This window comes from Orcinus orca, chromosome 11 (genome assembly GCF_937001465.1).
Source record: "Orcinus orca chromosome 11, mOrcOrc1.1, whole genome shotgun sequence".
NCBI classification, from domain to species: domain Eukaryota; kingdom Metazoa; phylum Chordata; class Mammalia; order Artiodactyla; family Delphinidae; genus Orcinus; species Orcinus orca.
Window position 1 is genome coordinate 24,020,229 of NC_064569.1, and position 22,853 is coordinate 24,043,081.

The 22,853-nt window shown below is 37.0% G+C and overlaps 1 protein-coding gene and 1 long non-coding RNA gene across 3 annotated transcripts in view; both read right to left on the minus strand.

The window, feature by feature from the left end:
* Positions 1-22,853, minus strand: part of LOC125960416 (uncharacterized) — a 238,570-nt gene that overhangs the window by 86,215 nt on the left and 129,502 nt on the right. The window lies entirely within an intron of this gene.
* On the minus strand, positions 2,895-6,802 carry LOC125960414 (YTH domain-containing family protein 3-like). The gene is made up of 2 exons (XM_049694237.1): positions 6,147-6,802; positions 2,895-6,072 (listed from the first exon to the last, which is right to left on the minus strand). The coding sequence occupies exons 1-2, from the start codon at positions 6,286-6,288 to the stop codon at positions 4,457-4,459; spliced, it is 1,758 nt and encodes a 585-aa protein (XP_049550194.1). The 5' UTR covers positions 6,289-6,802; the 3' UTR covers positions 2,895-4,456.

Here is a 22,853-nt window from a genome sequence, read left to right on the forward strand (position 1 = left end):
GCAGGTTGCTGTTTCAGGGGTGGTGTTCTTGTGGATACCTTGTCTCCATCTTTCCTACTCATTTCTATGTGGTCTTTCTATGTGTAGTAGCTGTTCAGTAAACACTCAGGTCTTCTTCAAGTGGAATTGCTCTTTATGTAGATGTAGATTTTATGTGCCCATGGGAGGAGGTGAACTCAGGTTCTTCCTGCATTGTCATCTTGGGCCCCTCTTTAACACTCTTTGTTTGAGAGCCAAAATAATATTAATGATAAAAACTAACATTTATGGAGTTCTTACTATATGTTAGGCATTGTACTAATTGCTTAGATTCTTTAATTAATTTTCAAAACAGTATGAGAGAGGTTTTAGTGTTTGCTTCCTTTCCTATTGAACTAACTGAGACACAAAGAGGTTAAGAACCTTGCTTACAATCACATACCTAGTAAGTGACTGAGTCAGGACTTGAGTTCAGGCATTTGACTCCAGAAATTGTGGTGTTCTTAACCAGTACATTGTATGGTTTGCCCATACCCAGCTTATTCACTCTTCAAGAGTTTTCATGCAAGTTTTTCTGGCTGCATCTATTTAATTCTCTTCTGATTCCTAAGAGCATAAGACTTACCCATTGGCTGAAATATAAAATCTTGATTTTGGCTCCTTAATGTTGATTAAGGAATTCTATTATTTTAGCCTACACTGTTTAACTCTAGTTACCTCCTAATCAATTTTGTTCACATGTTCAACCTAGCCAGGAAAAGGATTCTCCATATCCAATCCCTTACTAAAACATAAACATATGCTTAGAATGGACTGATTCTTCCTAGTAAAAGCACTTAAAAATTCACCTCTCTGAGGACATAGTCCTCAACTGATTTAGATCCAGTTAAACTATTCCATCTTTAGAATCCAAACATCTTTTTGACTTATAGATTCAATAATGAAACATATGTAGTTAACTCATTTTCATTATATCTGTGTTTTGTGTATGTCTTCTTTCATTAGGTTTTGAATTCCTAATGACAGAGAACTTACCCACCAAACTTATGAAGTTCAAGTAATGTATATCAATGGTCTATGTTAATGTTAATAATACAGTCATTGAGATAACCTATTGGAAGTATCTGGCATATAGAAAATTCTCAACAAACATAGCTATTATATTTTTAGGAGATTGTTTACTTAGGAGAATAAGTTACTTTCTCTCCCATTTGCTCACCTGTGTTTAACACAATCATATATATTATGCTAAAGTTCCTAACAAAGGTTTACTAATTACTAAATAGTGTGTGTGTGTATATGTGTGTGTATAGAAACCAATAATTTTTAACAGGGAAAAAAGATGTTTTCAAGACTTCTTTAAGTCTTTTTTTTCCTTTTTGGAGGGAATTATAAATATAATTTTTCACATGAGCTACAAATGTTCAATACTGTACTTAAATAATTTAGGGAATTATCTTGAGTATCTGAAAAGAATACCTGATGTCACTATTTTTTGAATAGTCTGCTTTCAAAGGCTGGTTATAAGGACTATGTCTTAATATACAGAAGTGCTTATAACTGAGCATGGCAGATAATAAGATTGTTATAAGTGTATCTCACACACACATGTGTTATATATAACAATAATTATTATTTCTCCACTAACTACTAATTACACTCTTGTCATATTCCATTTCTTATATATATAGGGATCTGTTTCTAACTTCTCTCTTCTGTAATTTGATTTATTTCTACAAAAATATTATATTTTAGTTTATATATACAGAATTACATATACATATATATGTATTTTATATGGATATATCTAAATAAATATTATATTGATATATTAAAATTATTGCTATTATATATAAATATATATAATGTATAATAATATATTATATTATATATGATATACTATATTACATCCTATTATATAATATATAATTATAATTATATGATATAATATAGTATATCATATATAATATAACTATATATTATTATATTACATTAATATATATTATATTAATATAACATTGATTATATATTAATTATATTAATATATTGTATTAATTATATATTAATTATATTACTATATTATTTTAATTATATTATATTATAATAGTATTAACATATAATAAAAATTATATATTAATATATTAATGTATATTAATATTATATGTTGATTATATACTTATTTATTAATATATAATATTATAATATATAATATGATGTAATATATTATAAAATATATTACATATTGTATATATTATAGGTAATATACAATAAGTATTATATATCATTATTGTAATATAAAATATGATATATTATATATTGTAAAAATAATATAAATATATATAATCATATATATAAATATATATAATTATTTATATAATATATAATATGTAATATATTTATATAGTATATATAATTATAATAAAATATAATTTAAAATATAATATATTTTATTATACAAATATATATTACAGTTATAATTTTAGGTATCTAATTATATTATATATTATATATATTATATATATACATATACAACTGGATTAGACGTACTAAAATTATTTGCTCTGTACTTCTTTGTGGTTAGTTTCTATAATTCAGTCGTCTTTTGCAGAATTCAGTCTGCCATTAGCACAATTTGGTGAACTTCTCATTTCAAGTATTTTATTTTTCATGTCTGTAATTTCATTTGGTTTTCATTTTACATCTCCATTTCTCTCATTCAGTTCACATTTTACTTCATATAATTCTAACATCCTTGTCTGCTAATTCCATCATTTCCATCTGTTTCCATCATTTTGGTCTTTTTCTTTTTTTTTTTTTTTTTCCCTTTAAGAAAGTCTTTATTTTGTAATATACTATTAACATTTTGATGTTCCCTTCAGTAAACACTGGTAACTATCCTGGGACTACCAAAGCACTGTGAAGTAGCTACAATTTAGCTACAAATACTGTATTGGTTTTCGCTTGAATACAGTATTTGTACATTTTAAGAAAACATTGTACAAAAAAAAAAATCACACAAATGAAAGCCTCAAAGAAATATCTGTCACTAAATTTTGAATCGAAGTGACCAAAGACCATAGTAAATGAAAACATTTCTAAACATGATGTAAACATAAGTGGAGTAAATGCAAAACATCAAGGTACTCAAATCTACTGTATTGCTATTTTCATCCTTAACATATCTTTCTACATAGCTTTCTCCTTTTGGAACAGTAATATAAGGGGCAGTACATTATTTCATAACCATGTGCCATCAGATCAGTTAATACAGATGTCTGACACATAATTATACAAAATCAATTTGTTTCAAGATACAAAATTAATGTTGATATGTAATTAACGAAAAAAATAAGATGTTAAAAAGATAACTATAAGAATACCCAGATATATGCTGTATTCCCATTTATATAGATCTGATCAATAAAACATCAACACATTCACTTAGATACTGATTTAATCCATGGATCAAGGCCATATTTTCAAATATTTTAAGGATGCCAGGACACTGCAAAAGCTGGAGAAAGGAGTTGAGGAACAATATATGCTTGCTAAACAAGAACTATGTTTATTTAGCTAGTGAATACCTAGAGTAATAAATTTTTTACTTCATGATAGCAATCAGGCTCGCAAACACCCAGAAATAGGAATTAAGGGTTTTAAATGTAGTTATAAAGGTCATAAAAAGTCTGATTAGACTGAGGTACATTACTCAAAATTTTGAGATTCATTAAGTGGTAGCAAACAAAATAATTCCTCAGACAAATGCACATTTTTCAGTATACATATTATTGGGGGAAGGAGGGGAGAAGAATGTGCATTAACTGGTGAAATCCACCAAGCTGCATATCAATATTCTGTTACACCAAACAGTTTGAAGACAAGGGAAATGTTCTAATATAATCTCAGATTATGTTTCATTTGGCTAAAATAGAGCATAAGGTTGCTTTGCCATATTAAAAGTTTACTACAATAATTTTCACATAAACATTTAGACTTGAACTCCAGGACTAAATATGGCATGATTATTTTGCTTTTAATCTGTCAAATAGCTAAAAATTGACCATTTAAAAACTACAACAAAGAAAAAGTTGAAGCAGTGTGACTCTTACATCATTGAACCACTTCTAATGGTTAACTGTTAGTATTTAACAAATTCAAAGAGTTAATGAATCCTTGCATTCATTCAGTCTTCTGTGCCTTAGCTAGGATGCATAATTACAAAAGACAGCAGATACTGGTAAAAGCTTCAGGACAGAAAGTGCTTGACGAAGTTACAGTTCTCAAGTGTGTTTGGTGAGAGTATAAGGGCAGACGCGCTGATGAAAACCATTACAAGGAGAGTCAGTTCTGTGTTAAGAGTTCAAAGATGTCACCTTAAGCAGAAAAAAGCTTTAATAACGTCTACTTTGACTTATTAGGCATTTCCAGAGTCTACATCATTAGTGTTGTATAATTCTAACAGGACATCTTCATATGGTTATTGTTTGTTTCTATTTCTCTCCCTACGCATGGCTTCCTCCTCTTCTTGACGCTTTTCATAATGTGCAAAGTCATCAAAGATTGAGGTGGTGTGCTTGAAAGTAGCAATTATTTTAAGCACTTGCTTAGCTTTTTCTAGGGGTACCTCTTGGGTGTCCCTTGAATTGGTAACTGGTTTGTTGTCATTATTTTCTAAGCGAATATGCCGTAACTGGTTATTGGGAACATCTTTGACAAAGATCCATTTAACTTCAAATTTGCCCTTCCACTTATCCTGAGACCAGACACCGGCATACGCGTTATAGTCCACAACAGACTTCATCTCAGCCACTCCACAAAAATGTCCACTGCCATTCACGCTGAAGAGCAAATAGAGTGGGCCCTTCCCATTCAGGGAACGGTAAGCGGCATCCAAACGCTTATTACCATGCTCAGTACTACACCAGATAGAGTACTTAATGGAACGGTGAATGTCATCCTCAGAATAGCTTTTAATTATAAACACCCGTCCGTTCTTCAGGTTCCAGTCAAAGTCTTTGGGATTGTAGTTGTTTATGGCCTTTAGCTTTTCCAGCACTGGATGCACTTCTACACTTGAAGGTGAAGCACTGGCAGGAACAACACCTAAACCAAAGTTTTCACCTCCCCCTCCACTGTTCTGGTGGAAGCCCGCCCCCCTGTTCCGAGGAGCGAGCCAGCGATTCTGCAGCGGCTGCGGCTGCGGCTGCGGCTGTGCTTGGTGAGGCTGGGCCTGCGGCTGCGCTCCCGGCTGTGGCTGCGGCTGCGGCGGGGGCAGCTGGCCTTGCACCAATGGTGGTGGCTGAATTAACGGCTGAGGCTGCTGGACTAGAGTCTGAGGAGGCAGAACTGGTTGGGCTGCTGGAGCCTTTACCACTGACCCCTTTTCATCCCAAGTTCCAATATTCATGTTGTGTTTTATAGGAGGTGGTGGCACGGCGGAGCCCCCGATCCCCACGCTGCCCTTGGGTTTGAGTTTCGGTTGAGGTTTGGCAGGTTTTCTGGCAATGGCAGCCCAGGAGGTTGGCTTAGGCGCTGCACTGCTAACGGGCGGCACACTATTGGCTGCAATGCTAGTCATACCACTGCTGCTCAAAGCTGTTCCTACAGTTTTTGTCACTGCGGCTGTCAGGTCACCACCAATTTTCAGTCCAGTCATGCCTTGCTCAATACTGCTAACGCCAGGCACCTTACTCAAAGTATCATTGCCAAATCCAGCCTGTCCATCAGTAATAGCTCTCCCAAGAGAACTAGGTGGATAGCCGTAACTGCTACTATAAGCAGAACTTTGTGTTGATTGTCCCTGAGATCCACTTGTCCCCCATGTAGAGAAATCAGCATTACCAGGAAAAAAGTTAAATCCATGTTGACCAAGAAATGGAGGGGTATTTCCTAATGCCCCAGGTTGACTAAACACACCATCTGGTATATAATGATGTTCTCCATTACTCATTTGTCCATAGGTTGTCAGATATGGCATAGGTTGGTCTCCAGCTGTGGACCATGCTGCTTCCCCAAGAGAATATGGAAATCCAATGGATGGAGCATAGTAACTAGGCATGTATGGATCTGACATTGGTGGATAGCTGTTATTCTTTAAGATTTCAGATAATTTTCAATTCTGCTCTCCAATAAACCCAGTTTTCAATATTCTATAGTGTTAGTATTCTGATTTGTCTGGCTACTCAAGTATGGCTCAAAATCATCATCATTTACAGCATCTTTTTGATGAATCGAACCGTTTTGTACTGAAAATGATTCTTCGCCTGTTTCCTCTGCTCTATGAAGCAGAGTCAAATCAAGATAGAACATGGGCCTTAGGAGCCAGGTGATTCTTTGCTCTGGTCCTGACTACATCAAGTTAGGAAAGTCAACAGATCTGTGCATCATGTTTTCCCACCAAACTTTCGGACAGCATTTGGCTGCCTTAGCCGAGACGAACTGTTTCTCTAATCCTTTATTTCCTTGCCCTTTAGGTCTCTGATCCACGCTAGTGGCTGACATTCTTCACCGCAACCCGAGAGCTGCTGCTGCTACCGCCGCCGCCGCCGCCGCCTGGGCCTCTCCCCGTGCACTCACAGCAGTTGGCTGCCGCCCTCGGCCGAGAGACTCTTCCAGCCGCCGCCGCTCGCTAAGAAGCCAGAAAGAGGGCCTCGCGCTCGGGAGTCGGTGGAAGGCGCCCGTCTCTTCCGCTTGCACACTCTCCTCCCCTCTCTCTCTCCGCTTCTCGGGTCCACAATGGCGGACAGGCTCCCTAGTCTCACTTCCGCTCTGAGCCTCCCTGACCTTCCGCTCTCCACTCTGACGTCCGCGCTCACCTCGCTCTTCCTCCCCCACCCTCCCGCCACAGGCCTTGGCTCCGCCTGGTCTTTTTCTAATGGCTGATTTTTCTCCTAATCCTTTGTTACATTTTCCTGCTTTACAAGTCTAATAATTTTTCATTGAATTCTGGACATTGTGAATTTTTTAGGTGAATATATTTTAAGTGTCTGGATTTTGTTGACTTCCTCTACAGACTTTTATACTTTGTTTTTATAGGTAGTAACATTAATTACAAGTTAGATTAGTCTCTTGGGGTCTTACTTTAAGCTTTGTCAGGGAAGTCCCAGAATAACCTTTACTACAGGGATGATTTAGTTTCATTTATATGGTCTGACCCATCTACAGTCTCTAATAAATGATCAGTGAGGACTTGTAACTTTGGTTAAAATTTCATATCCTGCTTGAGTTCTTGGAACCACTCAGTTTACAGGTCCCTTGTCATTTTTTATTTTCCAACTGCATGAAATTTTACCATATGCATGAATATTTTAATATCAAGAAAGATTCAAGGGCACCCCTGTGCAGATTTCTGGAGTCCTTTTTCTTCATTACTTCATTCTCTCAGAACTCAGCCATGCATAATACAGGGGGTTTCAGTTTCCAGCCATGAAAGAGTAACAGGAACCAGAAATACCTTCGCACTGTAAACACCTAGAAAACTGAACAAGGTAAATTAAACAACTGTTTTCAGGTGTTAGACAACAGGAAGTCCCAGACTGTGATGCCTGAGAGAAGGGGAAAAACAAGGTGAGTCCAATGATTGTCCAGCTAACTTTCTGCTGGAGGCACATTCCAACAGGGAAAATCATTGCAAGCAATGTTTTGTTGTCTCACTGAGCTGAGGAAGCACAGATTGGGGCTCAGAGAGGGTGAGGTGGCTGGAAGTTCTGGGGCAGAGTTACAGAAGGGAGGAAACTATATAGACAAAAAGATCTCCAGAGATCCACTTAGGAGATTCCTTTAGTTCATCATACTTTGTTTTTTGCCAGTCAGGTGGATGTAAAATCACAATTCAGCATGGTCTTAATTTGAATTCTCCTGATTGCTAGTCAAGTTGAGCTGTTTTCTATATATTTACTGACTGTTTGTATCTCCTCTTCTAGTAAAGCACCTGGTCAAATCCTTTGACCATTTTTCTTTGAAATGTTTCAGTTTTTTTTTTTCTTCTACCCTGCTAAACTCCCCTATTATATCTAGCAATTTGTATATTTTTTTAGTGTTTTCTATGAAGAAAATCACAGAATGTAAAACAATGTGTTGAGCTCCTCACTTCCAATTCTTATACCCTTTTTTCCCCTCACTGTGATGACTAATAATGAATATAGGTGGTCATAATTATAAAGGTGGTCATAATAATAATGACTATAGGTGGTCATTTAAAACTTCACTTTGGGAGAAGACCCAAAGTGAAGTTTTAAAAATTTTAGCATTATGTTTGATGTTTGTTCTAGACATTTTTGTAATTCTCCTTATCAGCTTAAGAATGGCCCTTTTATTCCTAATTTCCAAAGTCTTTTTATTTTATTTTTTTACCCTGGATCTTGACAGAACTCTAAAGTTTCCTTGCCACCAACTTATGCCAATGGAAGTATGTTTTTTTCTGGTTTCTCCTTGTAAAGTCCTGATTGTGTGGCTTTCCAGTTCCATCTCCCAGCCTCATGCAGCCTTGAGACCACCACCTTCTGTCCCTGTGCAGACATGAAACTCAAGTCTTTGGATTATTAAGACTGAAAACACCCCACGTGTACACCACTCCTCACTCTAGTTCGCAAAGTCCACTTCCAGTAATGGGATCACTATCCGGATTTTCAGATTGCCTTTTTTTTTTCACATATATAAGATTTACTTTTTTTTTCTTACAAATGTAACTATGCATTTAAAATAATGGGTATTGCAACTTATCCAGCATGTGTAGATGTTTGCAGAAAGTTAGTATTAACGTTATCTGATCCATAATATCGTTAGATCCAACAATTCTCCAGTTGAATCATTATAGTTCAGAGTGCTAGAAGAAAATAAGAAAGGATGGACTATGAGAAACTGAAAGAAACTCTCTAAAGTACTTTGTAAGATGAAAACTACCAATGTTACAGTCATCTTTCTTCATAAAATGCCCTTTGGTTTCTCCTTGATATTGCTGAAAAATAAATGTCTTTGACAGAGCATTTTCCTTAAGGTACTGTATATACTTCTTTTGAGCCTATCAATGAAATGGTATTTAGCCCAAAACTTGGAAAATATTGAAACTTGGAGACAAGAAAAAGGGGAAGAAAATAAAAGAAATGGAAAGAGAAGAAGATAAAGAAAGGAGAAAAGAAAGGGAGGGAGAGAGAGGAAGAGGGAAAGAACGGAAGCAAGCAAGCAAGCAAGCAAGCAAGCAAGAAAGAAAGAAAGAAAGAAAGAAAGAAAGAAAGAAAGGAAGGAAGGGAGGGAGGAAGGAAGGAAGGAAGCCAGTATGACTGACTGCCTTTTCTAAATGGCAGACTTCAAACTCTAACCAGGAAATCTTGCAAATGCATTCCTTAAGCCCTTAGCTTATTCTGATGGGAGTAAAATAGCTTAACATTTTCAACTTCTTTTTTAAAAAAGTCAAATCTTGGCTCATTGTCCTACAGGAACTCTTGCTCTATGCTGAAGAAATAGCCTCTGTACTCAGCTGACTCTGAGATGCCCACTCTGCTCCCAGGGACTCTGCCCTTCACCTGAGAAGACCACAGTGATTGAAGCTCATTGTGCCTGGCCCCTCTCCTCCTGGTCACACTTACTCTCTATTCATCACATTTTTCAAGAAGGAGGGGAAAGTATGCAAGGAACAAATCTGTGCTCTCTGTCCTCTCGCTATGACTCCACCCCTAGAGAAAAGGAGTAAGCATTCATGATTCAGACGTTTTGGTGTCTCTCCTTTAGAACCTACCTGCTCAAAGAAAGGACACATTCTGCTCTGCTCTTCAGACCAAGGTAACTAGACCTTCATCTGGCTCCAAGTTGTCTTCAAAAGACATGTCTGAAAACCCATGCCTCTCTTTTCCTTTTAGTCTCTGGGGATTGCTAGGCACAGATACCTAGGTTTGCAGATTAAAACTGTCACATGGATGAGTCAATCCAGTCTTGATTTCAGATTGAAGGAAGAGAAAATGAAGTAGTCCAACCATGGCCACAAGCATCAAACTTAATCTCATCAGTTAAAATTAAAAGCTGATACTTGTCCTCCAGTTTTCTGATTCGTAGATCACATTTCTCAACTGAGTATTGGAGTTAAGCAGAAGATTTATGATTAACAGCCTTAAGTCACAAGTTCTGCCTCCCCTCTTCCTCTCCGCCAACTCTTTGCTTCAACCACCGACCAGCAATGTCTTGGAAATGCAACTCTGATGCTGTTACTCTACTTACTTGAGACATTTCAGTTGCTGATGAATACATCAGTGTCTAATACCATAATATACAACATTCGGCACCTGCTTTCCTCTGCAGCCTTATTTTTCATCACCTTTCCAGTTATGTTCTATTCCTCAATCATAAAAGTTCTAACAGAACCTAATCTCATTCTCACTTTCTACCTTTACACAGTTATGACAGGTTATTACTCTTGAGCCAAAGAAAACTTGGAAAATGCCTTTCGAATAATCCAAGAAAAGTAAATGATTTTTGGCATAGACTAAGAATGCATTTTTGTATGCAAAACATTGGACCATTCATCATTTGAATATGATATATGTGATAACTATTTAAAATATTCTTATTATAAAAGCAATATATGTTTGTTATAAACAGTTCATAATCTTACAAAGTGAAAAGTGAAAAATAAAATCTCCTCTCCCTTCCACAATCTCCCAAATTCTGCTCCCCAAAGGAAATGTTATGTATGTTTTCTATGCCTATATAAACATTTAGAATACACATATTCAAGTTTTTTCCTAGATGAAGTTTCACACTGTTTTGCAACTTCCTTATAGGACTAATTATTTATATATATACATATATATATATATATATATATATATACACACACACATATATATACACATTTACCTACTTTTTATATCAGTTGTTTGTGTATACACATACATATGGATTCTTATTAACATCTGTATATTCTGTAGTGAAAACATGACATTATTTATCTGTCATAAACCATACTGATGTAAATATTTTCCTTTTTTTGCTATCTCAATAGCCTATATTTGGGTTTTTGGTTTTGAGCCCAGCTAAAAATCTTTCTTTTTTAAGTTTATCCAGTGTGTATTTATTATAGTATATATATTTGGTCATTTTTTTAATATGTGATTTCATTTTATATTCTGTCATCTTACTTTTTATTAGTTTCCTTCTTACCACTTCTCCTTTATTTATCTAAAGTTTAGACACAACAGTTTTTGCTTTATGTCTATTTATTTTTTCATTCTCCTGATAAGCAGTTCTGCTACTGCTTAGCTTTATAATTTTAAATAATATTTATATATATACTTAAAACTCTTTTTTTAAATTCCTCAATTTTAAACAGTACATATTGACCCACTTAAAAAATGAGAAAGAAATTTAAAAATTAATCCTTCAACACAAGTAGGAGATGACTACAACACCAAACCACGTATTTTCAAAAATTTGTAAAATTTGTGAAAGAGGGTCAAATTGAGGGAGTACAAGTGAAAACCTATAAGTAATCTTACATGTTACTTTCTCTTGAATTCAGAAAATAATGCTTTATCTTTTATGACAAAAAGTAGGATTTGGGGTGGCTAGAAAAAAATGTTGAAACCACTCTATGAAAGTTTGACTCCAAATACATAGAATGGTAAGAAAGAGTCTGAGGGAGGGATGACAGAGTCACACCATCTTGAGCTTTTCTTGATTAGACTCCTAACCCCAAACCAGGTAGAAGTGAAGAAAAGTTGTAACCAACTTGATTTGTATTTCCTACCAGAGTGAAAATAAACACGACATCCCCAAACAGAAGGAGTTGCCACTACTAAGCTTCAGGGAGAGCCATCTTGGCCTCCTGCCAGGCCATGGGCTCTCTCCACAGTGTACGAAGAGAGATGTGGAATCCCTGGAAGATGAGCAGAGATGGTCTCCAGAGAAACACCCAGCAAATATGCAGAGAACATATTCTAAGAAAACAGACTCCACTGCTGACCTGAATCACCCTCTCTATGCCTTCCCACATTATTCTTGGACAAATAGCAGATCTAGATGGAACATTAGATATTGAAAAATAAACAAGGGAGAGAAAGGACTCAACACAAGACCCAGGTACATATTCAACAAAATGAGAACATGTCCAAGACTATTATAAGTAACAACCAAATTGCATATACTTTAGAAGAATTACCTGGTTAGAAGAGAATATTCCAGATAAACCATTTCCTATATTTTCCACAAAAAAATTTAGTAAGATGATGAACTCGAAGAGATATAAAACATCAAGGTATTGACCTTGTAGTTGTCAAGGCCCCCCTCAGCCAAAGACCCCCTGGGAATCCCACGTCTTCTGGGGTCACCCTTTTTGGTGACTTACCCTTCAGATTCTGCCACATCCTCTGGACTCTGCTCTCTGCCTCAGCCCAGAGCAACCACTGTGAATGCCTGGATTCCAGCTTTCTATGTTGCCCTCAGGAAATTATATACAGTCATGGGGCTGGGACAATCATGGGTCTCACCTCATGGATTTTCTTTCTCTTAAGGACTTCTGTCTTGCACTGCCTGTTGTCCAAGGCCTGGGCCCAGTTGCCTCATATTGCAGGCTGAGGTGTCCATCCTGCAGCTGTTTACAGAGAATAATTAGTGTAGCACCAGTTACCCCATCATAACCAGAAGCACAGGATGTCACTTATTTTTATATCCAAATTGAATTCCTCTTCTAACCAGTCCTTTGCAACTATCATTGCTTTTGTATTTACGGGATATGGTGGACTTAATATTGTTCACAAAACATGTAAGGATATGCACAAACACAGAACAACATGTCAGAGATGAAGGCTGAAATAGCTCATGGCTTCTATTATCTCTTAGTGACAGACACGTTGCTGAAACTAGGCTCTGCTGTGTAGCTTTGTTTGTATTACTGAAAATTCATTAAAAATAAGTTTTTAAATAGAGAAGTTTCTGGATCCAAATTGCTAATCCCTACCCCTGCCAATTAGTGACTTAGTTTAGTAAATATTGCAATGTGAGGTCAGAAGGTATATTTGTAACATACACTCACCTTGAGTCACTCACCATCAATCTTACCTAAATCAGGTAAGAATAACTTCACTTATAGAAATTCTTTCAGAAGCAAATCAATGATGAGTGAAAGTTTGGAAAGGTCATGAAGATGCAGGGGAGGAAGACTCAAGCAAGGAGTCTGGGGCCCCAAAACTGAGGCCAAGCATTACCAAGTAATAGCTCTGTCCAATTGCTAAGAAGATTCCCAGGTAGAGGACTGCAACCATTCCACAGCCTGTGGTGCACTTTTGTAAAGTGTGGCTTCTGGGATGTCAAAGGATGATTTGAGGCTCTGTATTTGGTTGTTTTGCCATCTCCATTCCTGGCTTTTGTAAGTGCAAGTCTTCTTAGCATTGAGAACTGACTGGGTTTTCTAGCCTCCTGAAGAAGCCCTGAGCGCTGTTCCTCCCTTGTTAGAAACTTAAGTTTCTTGCCAACCCAGCTGGGCAATGTGACAATAGTTGACTGTGTTATGCGCTTTTTGAAGTCCTTTATGTGTATCAACACACATAATCATCACAAGAACCATATGAAGTAGGTATTATTATTCCAGGTTTATAGATAAGAAACTGAAAATAAAGCTTAAGTCATTTTTCCCAAGGGTCCATGGCTAGGAAGTGCAGAGCTGAGTCAAAGCCAGGCTCTTCCCAGAGTCTGAGCCATTCTCCACTCTGCTTTCCTGCCTCTCAGTATACTGAAGTGCTTACTAAGTGCTGCAGATTCCTGGAGAGCTAGGAATTTCTGCCCTACCAAGAATTTTCCAGAATATTCAGCTTGTGTTGTAGGTAAAAATATACTTTCCCCTCTGCCCTGGCTATCACTTTTCAATGGACACCACCTATTTCCTTTTCTCTTCAATGAACATCTGTTTCACAGGATCTAGGTGACCTGGTTAGAATATTGCAATTGGAGAGAGGTGGGTGGTGTTGCAGTGAATTCCAGCCAAGGCAAACCTTCAAACCCAGCAGCCCTAATGCTCTCCCACACAGTGCACAATTTTGTTTGGTGGACCAGTTTCGATTTAGCATCCAAGTAACTTGTCACTGCCTGGTTTACACGAGAGGGTGTACTGTGTGTGAGCATGTGTATGCATAAAACTGAGTTTCTTTCCACATTTATATCTCAGGCCAGATGGCTCCGGGGATATAACTTGAAAGCATTATAAGTGGAAACAATTCTATTTACTTTCCTGCCATGCATTTTCTACGTAGAAAAGAATTCTTTTTACTAAAAAAAAAAAAAAAATTGCTAGAGGACAACGTTACTTTTATTTTATATATTGAAGGCAATTTACCACCTTTCAATTTAGAAGGAGTTAACTGATGTGAACTGATTTTCATAGCCATGCCATGTGTTATGGTAGTGTGCTCTGCTCGGCAGATACAGAGTAAGTGACTCTGTGCTGTAGGTTGGGTTGACATTGAATCAGTAACTATAAAACGCTGCCTCCTCTGTTGGAAATGAAACTTTACTTTCATTCCTGCTTCTGGACCCACAAGCCTCTGTGTTCTCTCTGTGAAATCCACAATAATGAATGTGTATGTCTTGATTTTCACTCATTCCTCCATTCATTATTCATTCATGTATTCAAACAAGCATCTGAGAGTCCACATGAAGGCACTGTGTCAGATGTTGTGATGTGTGTAGGACACCACTCTGGAGAAACTTCTAGTCTCAGAGCTGACCTACCTGTGGACAACGGCTACCTTGTGCTATGAGCACAACAGTAGAACGTTCATCCCTGAGGATCCTTGACAAGGGAGAGGTGATTGACTGGGCAGAGGAGGGGAAAAGCACAGAATACTTCACAGAGAAGGTGCTAATTGAACTGTTTCAGAGAGGGATGAAAAGCCATGACACAGAAAAAGATGGGAAGGTATTGTGATCAGAGCACATAGCATATGTAAAAAAAAGGACCACATGATGCATGTACCATGGCCTGTTCTGAAAAGTGTGATCCTACTGGGGTGAATCTAGGATGTGTTGGGCCAGCATGAGAAGAGAAGGTAAGAAAAACAGTCTGTGGCTGGATTGTGATGAATCTTGTAATCTATGACAGAGTTTGGATTTTATTCTGTGGTTTCTAAAGAGCTCTATGTTTGCAAAGGAGACTGAGAGAACAAGAGAAAGCAGAGACTAAGCAGTTGGACGGTGCTTACTTTTTAATAAAAAATAGAAGACAAATTAGAAAGTACAGGAGAAATTATTATTTTTTCCTTTCAACCTGAATTTAATTTTTTTTAAAGTAATGAGCTTTTCCATGAGGCAACGTTACTTTCACGTTTGTATACGCTCAGAAAATGAGGCATCCTTTAATTTCTAAAGATGTATTTCCCCTGAACTCTAAAGCAGGGAGGTGGGTAACCTCCTATGATACCAACACTATTATTAGTGTCATTATTTCTTTGTTTCAGAATATTGTGTCCCATTGTCCAAAAAACTAACCAGGGCAAAATAGCTTCTTTATGGGACTAAAACATAACTAAGTTTCTCTGTTGTGAGGCCTTGCTGCTAAAAAAAAGAAAATGCCTTACTAGGTTCCCTAGGCAATGTGTTTAGCACTTGTGTTTGGGAATATACTAAAATGTTGTCCAAAGTCAAATACAGGGCATGTGTCAGTACATGAGACAGAAGGATTGGGGACAGGCAGAACAGAAAATCGGAAACCAAAATGACCATAAAAACATGAGTTTCTGAGGGAAAAGAGCTAAGAATTATTTTTAAAATTTCTAACAAAAAAGATTTTATTGTGGTAAAATATGCACAACGTAAAATTTACCATTTTTACTATTTTTAAGTGTACAGTTCTATGGCATTAAGTACATTCACCTTGTGTGTCCGTCCATCTCAAGAAATTTTTCATCTTCTCCAGCTGAGACTCTGTGCCCATTAAATAATAACTCCCCATTCCTTCCTCCCGTCAGCCCCTGGCAACCAGCATTCTACTTCTGCGTCTATGAATCTGGTTATTCTGGAAGCTCATATAAATGGAATCATACAATATTTATTCTTTTATGCCTGGCTTATTTCACTTAGCATCACGTCTTTGGGGTTTATCTACCTTGTAGCCTGTGTCAGAATTTCCTTCTTTCTAAGGCTGAATGATATTCCATTACATGTATGAACCACATTTTGTTTATCTACTCATGTTTCAATGGACATTTGAATTGCTTCCACCTTTCAGATATTGTGAATAATGCTGCTATGAATATGCATGTAAATATATCTGTTTGAGCCTAAGAATTCATTATCTGCACCATAAGGAGGAAGTTGCAATAACATGCTAGTTAAGGAAGAGTTGGGCAACATGAGACAAAATGTAATAGTATGATGCTATAATCATCCTTGAAACACCTCAATTTTTATCAAAAAGGAAAATGAGGCCATTTTGGTTAAAGGGGAACAATATCGTTTGGTTGAATATAAAGGTAAAAATGGATATGAACAAAGTAAATTGAATTAAAGGAGAAGAAAAGATTAATTATGAGTAGAGAAATCAGGAAATGCTTCATCAAGATGGTGGCTTTTAGCTACACTTGACCTTTCTCTGCCAAGACTGCCCTTGTATGGGAGTGGTTTTAGTACAGTAGCTTTCAGAAGGTCAGAAGGAGAAGCTTCTCAGTGTGTGTGTCCAGTAAACTCTGCTTGTTTCATGAAATTTAACCTCTAGACAGCATCAATCTTTCATTATGAAAATTTGGCTACCCATGAAGAGGTCGCTCAGAGAACTGATCTCCATTTTCTCCTGCCTGCCCTCTCAGCTCTCCTGATTTCACATAGAATGTATGATTCCGTGAAACAATTCTTCTAAGGAATACCAGACATAAGCGTGAGTGCAAAAGCCTTTTACCCCAACATCCTATGCTCACTTGCCAGTAAAATAAACGTTAAGACACAACTTTTCCTCCATTTAAAGATGGTAAGTGAGGGGCTTCCCTGGTGGCGCAGTGCAGGGGACACGGGTTCGAGCCCTGGTCTGGGAAGATCCCACATGCCGTGGAGCAACTGGGCCCGTGAGCCACAATTACTGAGCCTGCGTGTTTGGAGCCTGTGCTCCGCAACACGAGAGGCCGCGATAGTGAGAGGCCCGCGCACCGCGATGAAGAGTGGCCCCCGCTTGCCACAGCTAGAGAAAGCCCTCGCACAGAAACGAAGACCCAACACAGCCATAAATAAGTAAAGCAAACTGTCAACAAGTAAAAATAAATAAACACTATTATATTAAAAAAAAAAAAAGATGGTGAGAACTGCCAAATGCCTATAAAGGGCACAGGGGACTTTTTGGTGATTAAAAGTTCTAAATGTTTAATTTAAATAGGCTCCAAGAAGAAATGGAACCTCCCAGTAGTGTTTGAAATGGCAACTGTCTCATGCAGTAACAGCAGGCAGTAATGGAAAATCCTGCTTTGGCGGAAAAAAAGAAATAGGTTTCATCGTTAACGGTGTGGCAAAAAGGTTTTGTAAATTAACGCATAAATCAGTCCACTTTTATTTTAATTAACTTAGCCAAAAACACTATGAGAAAAAAGTTTTGTTCGAATTTAGAATGAACTATAAATCACTCACTAATTTAATGATGCGCATACAGAAAGTGCAGAAATCCTAAGTATACAGCTCAGTGAATATTCACCAGTGACCACACCCATGTAACTGCTGTCCAAATCCAGAAAGTAAACATGTTAGCAGTCCAGAAAGCCCTGACTTGCTCCCTCCTCATTACTATCTGCCCCATCCCCAGAGGAGACCATTTTCTGACTTCTAACCACGTTGATTAATTTTGCCTGTTTCTAAACTTTACACGAATGGAATAAATATAGATGGAATAATACAGTATTTTTTGTGTCTGGCTCCCTTTGGTCACCATTATTTTTATGAGATAAATCCATATTGTGTGAAGTTCTAGATTTTTCTTTCCTATTCCTATATACTATATATTGTATAAATATACCACAATTTCATTATTCATTCTTTTATCGATGGACATTTGGATAGTTTCCAGGTTTGGGCTATTATTAATAGACCAGCTATAAGAATTCTAGTATATTTTAGTTTTTAGTGTATGTACATTTCTGTTGGGTACATGCTTAAGAGTAGAATTGCTGGGTCATAGATTACACATGTATTCAGCTTTAACAGATACTGTAAGTTTCCCAAATGGTGTGCCAATTAAAATTTCTATCTGCAATGTACAAAAATTTGAATTGCTCCACATCCTTGTCAACACTTAATATTTTCCATCTTTTTTATTTTAGCCATGTTGGTGCTAATTTATATTTCTATAATGAATAATAAACTTGGCCAGTTTGATATCCTCTCTTAATGAAGTGCCCTTTCAAGTCTTTCGCCCATTATTTCTTGGGTTGTCTGTCTTACTGATTTGTTACAGTCTTTACATGTTCATATATATATATATATATATTCATAAAATGTATATGTATGTAAGGGCTCTTTGTCAGATAGAGATATTGCAATTATCTTCACCCACTCTATAGGTTGCCTTTTTTCTCTCTTGATGATGTATTTTGGGGAATTAAAGTTTTCAATTTTAAGGTAATAATATACTGTACAATTTTTTCTTTATGATTGGCACATTTGGAATCCTTTTTATATTTTTCTAAAAGCTTTTTTTCTTTACTTTTTATATTTAGATCTGGATTACATCTGGAATTGATTAATGTTTTTATGTTAGAGGTTAAGATATATATGTACATGTGTGTGTGAGTGTGTGTGTATCTTTTGCCTAGTATCATTTATTGATTAAGAAAAAACTTCCTTTCCCCATCACAGTGCCTCATCACCTTTGCCATTAATTTAATGTATGGCTCTGTTTCTGGACTGTCTGGTCTATCCTTTGGTCATACATTTATCCTTATGTTAATCCTATGCTGTCTTAATTACTATAGCTCTGTAACAGGTCTAGCTAGCTAGTAATGTAATTCCTCCCAAAGACCTACATTATTATGGTAACAGCTTTTCTCATAAAAGCAAAAATCCTCTTCTTCTTTCAGTTAGTGAAAACAGACACTAATATAGGTCTTTCTTTCCTAAAAGGGAAGTGGCATAAAGTGAACTTCGGAGAGTGGGGAATAGTCTTCACTTTATGCCATTTCAGTTTATAAAAGATTTCATAGGAAGCTCTACTTTCCAATAGCAGGGGAAACCTGTTTTAACAGCTCTCAAAACATTGAATCTTGCAATTCCTTAACACTATATAGCTCTCCATTTACCTTGGTCTTCTCTAATTTTTCTCAATAGTGTTTCTAGCTTTCAGTATAAAGATCCCACATTTGTCTTCTACTTGTTTGTTACTGATCTATGTTGAAGTCCAATTGATTTTTGCAAATTGACCTTGTATCCAGCAACTTTGCCAAATTGACTCTTATGTAGTTTTTCTATAGATGTTTTTGAATTTTCTGTATACACAATTATGTCATCTCTGAATAATTCTATTTCTTCCTTTCCTATTCTTACACATTTTAATATTTTGCCCTTGCTTACTGAACTGTCTAGGACTTACATTAAGTACAGTGCTGAAGAGACGTGATGTTAGTGGCCATCTATGTTTCATTCCCAATCTCGCGGCCAGCTTTAACTATTTCACCATTAAATATGTGTTTGCTATATGATCTTACAGCTTCCCTTTATTAGAGTAGAAAGTTCCCATCTATTTCTAGTTTCCTGAGAAAACTTTGACCTGCTGTTGAATTATACTAAAAGTACTTTCTGCTTTTATGAGATTACATGATTTCTCTCTTTTGTTCTCTTAATGCATTAAAATATATTGACTGATTATCAATGTTAAACAACTTTGCATCCCTAGAATAAATATTACCAGGTTGTAATATATTATCCTTTCTATATTTCACTGCTTACAGTTTGTTTAGAATGTTTGCATTTATGTTCCTCAGAGATTAAACTATAATTTTTCTTTCTTGTAATGTCTTTGTTGTGTTTTGAGATCAACATAAGCTTGAGTTATTTTTTAAAAACAGGATGAGGGTTGAAATTCACTTGTATCCTGATATTTTTAAATGGGAAAAAAAAAGTCAAAGCCAGGTGAGTCACTGTATTGTGATTGGTTTTCATTTCATTTCTTCCTCTTCCATTCCCAATATGGATCTATTCTCTTTAATTTCATAACTTGGAAGTTTTAAAAAGTCTCTTTCCATTTCCATCTCTTTACACCTTAAGCCTCAGAGCTCCTCTTATTGTATGAGTAAGTGATGAACCTCCTCATGACTAGTGCAGCTAAGTGGAGATCCTCTCTTTCCCCAGGCTTCTCCACATGCTTCCAAAGCAGGGCAAAGGCCTGGTCAGTCTCCGTTACTCCAGAGGAGGTAAAGGGAACTACATGATAGCTTCAACTGGTTCCCTCTTATACAGATTTCCTGCTTCTGACTTTCTCTTAAAGAAGCAGTCCCTTAGGTACATTGTTCTCTTCTGAAGAATTATTATTCTTTGAGTCATAAAATGCTTTAGATATACAGCCTGGGTTGAGTGACCCATTAAGTAAGCATTCTGTGTAGAGGTGAGCAGGAACCTCTTTTAACAAATGTGATAAAAAATAAATCCTCTTTTTGTTCTTCTTGATCTCTGTGGATACGTTATTGAAAAGGTAATTCCCAAACAAATTAAGGTCCATATTAGCGTTCCAAAGATATTTTTCGTTGTAAACACAGAAAGAATTGGTATTGTAGAATAGCAACTATTTTGCATGAAACACAGTGCCATATTTCTATCGTTCTGACCTCCCATGACCTTGAAGATTGACTATTGGGTTGTGAGGGGAGAGGTCACAGTTACTAAGATAGTTACAGTTGTTTTACTATGTCTGGATCTGCAAGTGCTCTCTGGGCCCCTCAGGTCTCTCTTTCTTCTCTCTTGCCATCTTTCTCTGCTGGCATTTAAGAACAGCCACATAATGGACAGACACATGAGAGACCGCACCACCTGCCCCCCACACACATATTTAAGAAAACATGAAGTCGTTGGAATGGAGTGGGGATGCCAGTGTGTAAGAGCCAGCTTCTGTTCTATTTACTTCATGTGTATTTCTCAAGAGAAAGATGTTCCCTTTCAAGAGCCTGGGACCACCCAGGACAGCGAAGCAGCCTGAGACAGATGGCCTCATCAGGTGGGCCTCTTTGGGCAAAAGTTGTCTTACTTCTCAAGAGATTGGCTGGGGAATTCAGTCACACTGCACAACAGATCCTGGGATTTCAAACTTTAATACACACAAATTTTGGGAGGGCGTGAGGGTGCATTTACAGCAATCCCTAGCATATCTTCCTTTCCAAGCCCCCCCCACACCAGTCTTCTGCCTGAACCACCTCACTTCTTACTTATTCCTTGATTCCTCCCACTCCCAGCAAATCCCTGTAACAGGGCACTGACCTACTTGAAAGTCAGCTTGCAGATTTAAGAATCCCGGTCCTTTCCAAGTCTCTGTGGTTGCCACATTCATTACTCATAAAAGAGACAGGGAGCCCCAACTCTCTACGGAGCCTCTGGTCTTTACTTTACTTTATTTATTTGTTTATTGATTTTGCCACAGCTCACACTGGAGCCCAGGGAGGGTCAGTCTACACCACCAAGTCTGTGAGTACTCAAGCTTTGCTAGAAAGAGCCATCAGATCTAGCATCTCAATCAGGTGAGAGGGTGGTGTTTTTTTTAAGATTAGCTCAACCAAAATGTTACGTTTTCATGATTGTTCATACATGTGTGATTTGAAAGATCTGACTGTTCGTATGGAGGCAAAGAAAAAAAGTCTTCCTGCATGTGCAATACTTAAAAATAACAATACCTAATGTAAATAAAAAGGGAAGGCACTTCCTGTAGGTTTGTGAAGAATTCTGAAAATAGCTTCAAGCCTCTGCCAATGTTAATACAGTTACACAGCCAGCATTTCCATGAAAGCATTGGTACCCTGGGTGTTTGTACTCGTAAAATTGTGCAAGTGTCTGCAGCCTGGATGATCTGCTCGCCACAGCCGGACTGTCTTACATACAGTGACTTGAGATTCCTTGGTTCTCGTGCCCACTTTTTAACCCCCAATTATAAAGGTGGCAGTTATGTACCCTCTGATGTCCAAAGGGTTTCAGGCCTGTGCTGTATTTTGTAAAACAGCATGAAACCTGGCTGTGTCATTAAATCAACACACTGAAGGGATTTTCATCCTTCTGAGAGTATGCATGCGTACGCCTGTGCAAGGGTGGCCCGGGAACTTTCCTCTCATTCACCACAAAAATGAAAAGGCTTTCTCTGTGTTGATGAAAACAATCATGGTTTTTCAAAATATTTTCACTTAATTATCTCATTTAATCTTCACAAAAATCCAGTGTAGTACAGAAGCCAGAAGGTATGATTTTCACCTTAGAGATGAAGAAACAGAGTCAGAAAAGGCACAAAATTGAATGTGTTGAATTTTCAATTTCATGGTATATTAAAACATTTTAAACTAATTAAGGAAGGCATTTAAGGTAGCAAAATTAGTATTTTGGCAAATGAGGACATTAAAAAAAGTGTTCATCAATAATTATGATGACAATCAGTGCCACACGCTGTACCATACACTTACCCACTTACTGTGGGCTGTGAAATTGTGGGCAGTGAAGTCCAAATTCCCTGGGAGATACCAGTTCTACCACTTAAAGGCCATGCGACCAGGACAAATCAATTCCCCTCTTGTTACATCACTTTCCTCACTTATGAGATAAACTAATACCATGTAACTCATAAGTTTATTGTGAGCATTACATAAGTTAATATTTGTCAAGGGCTCAGAGCAACGTCTGGCTCAGAGTAAGCACTATAGCTATTTGTTAAATGAGCAAATAATCTCACTTAATCC

What these genes read in the sequence shown, in the direction of transcription:
- LOC125960414 (XM_049694237.1), bottom strand. Translation starts at nt 6,288, where the DNA reads ATGTTCTATCTTGATTTGACTCTGCTTCATAGAGCAGAGGAAACAGGC. An exon ending in CTTGAGTAGCCAGACAAATC is followed by an intron (nt 6,073 to 6,146) that starts AGAATACTAACA and finishes CTGAAATCTTAA; the next exon opens with AGAATAACAGCTATCCACCA.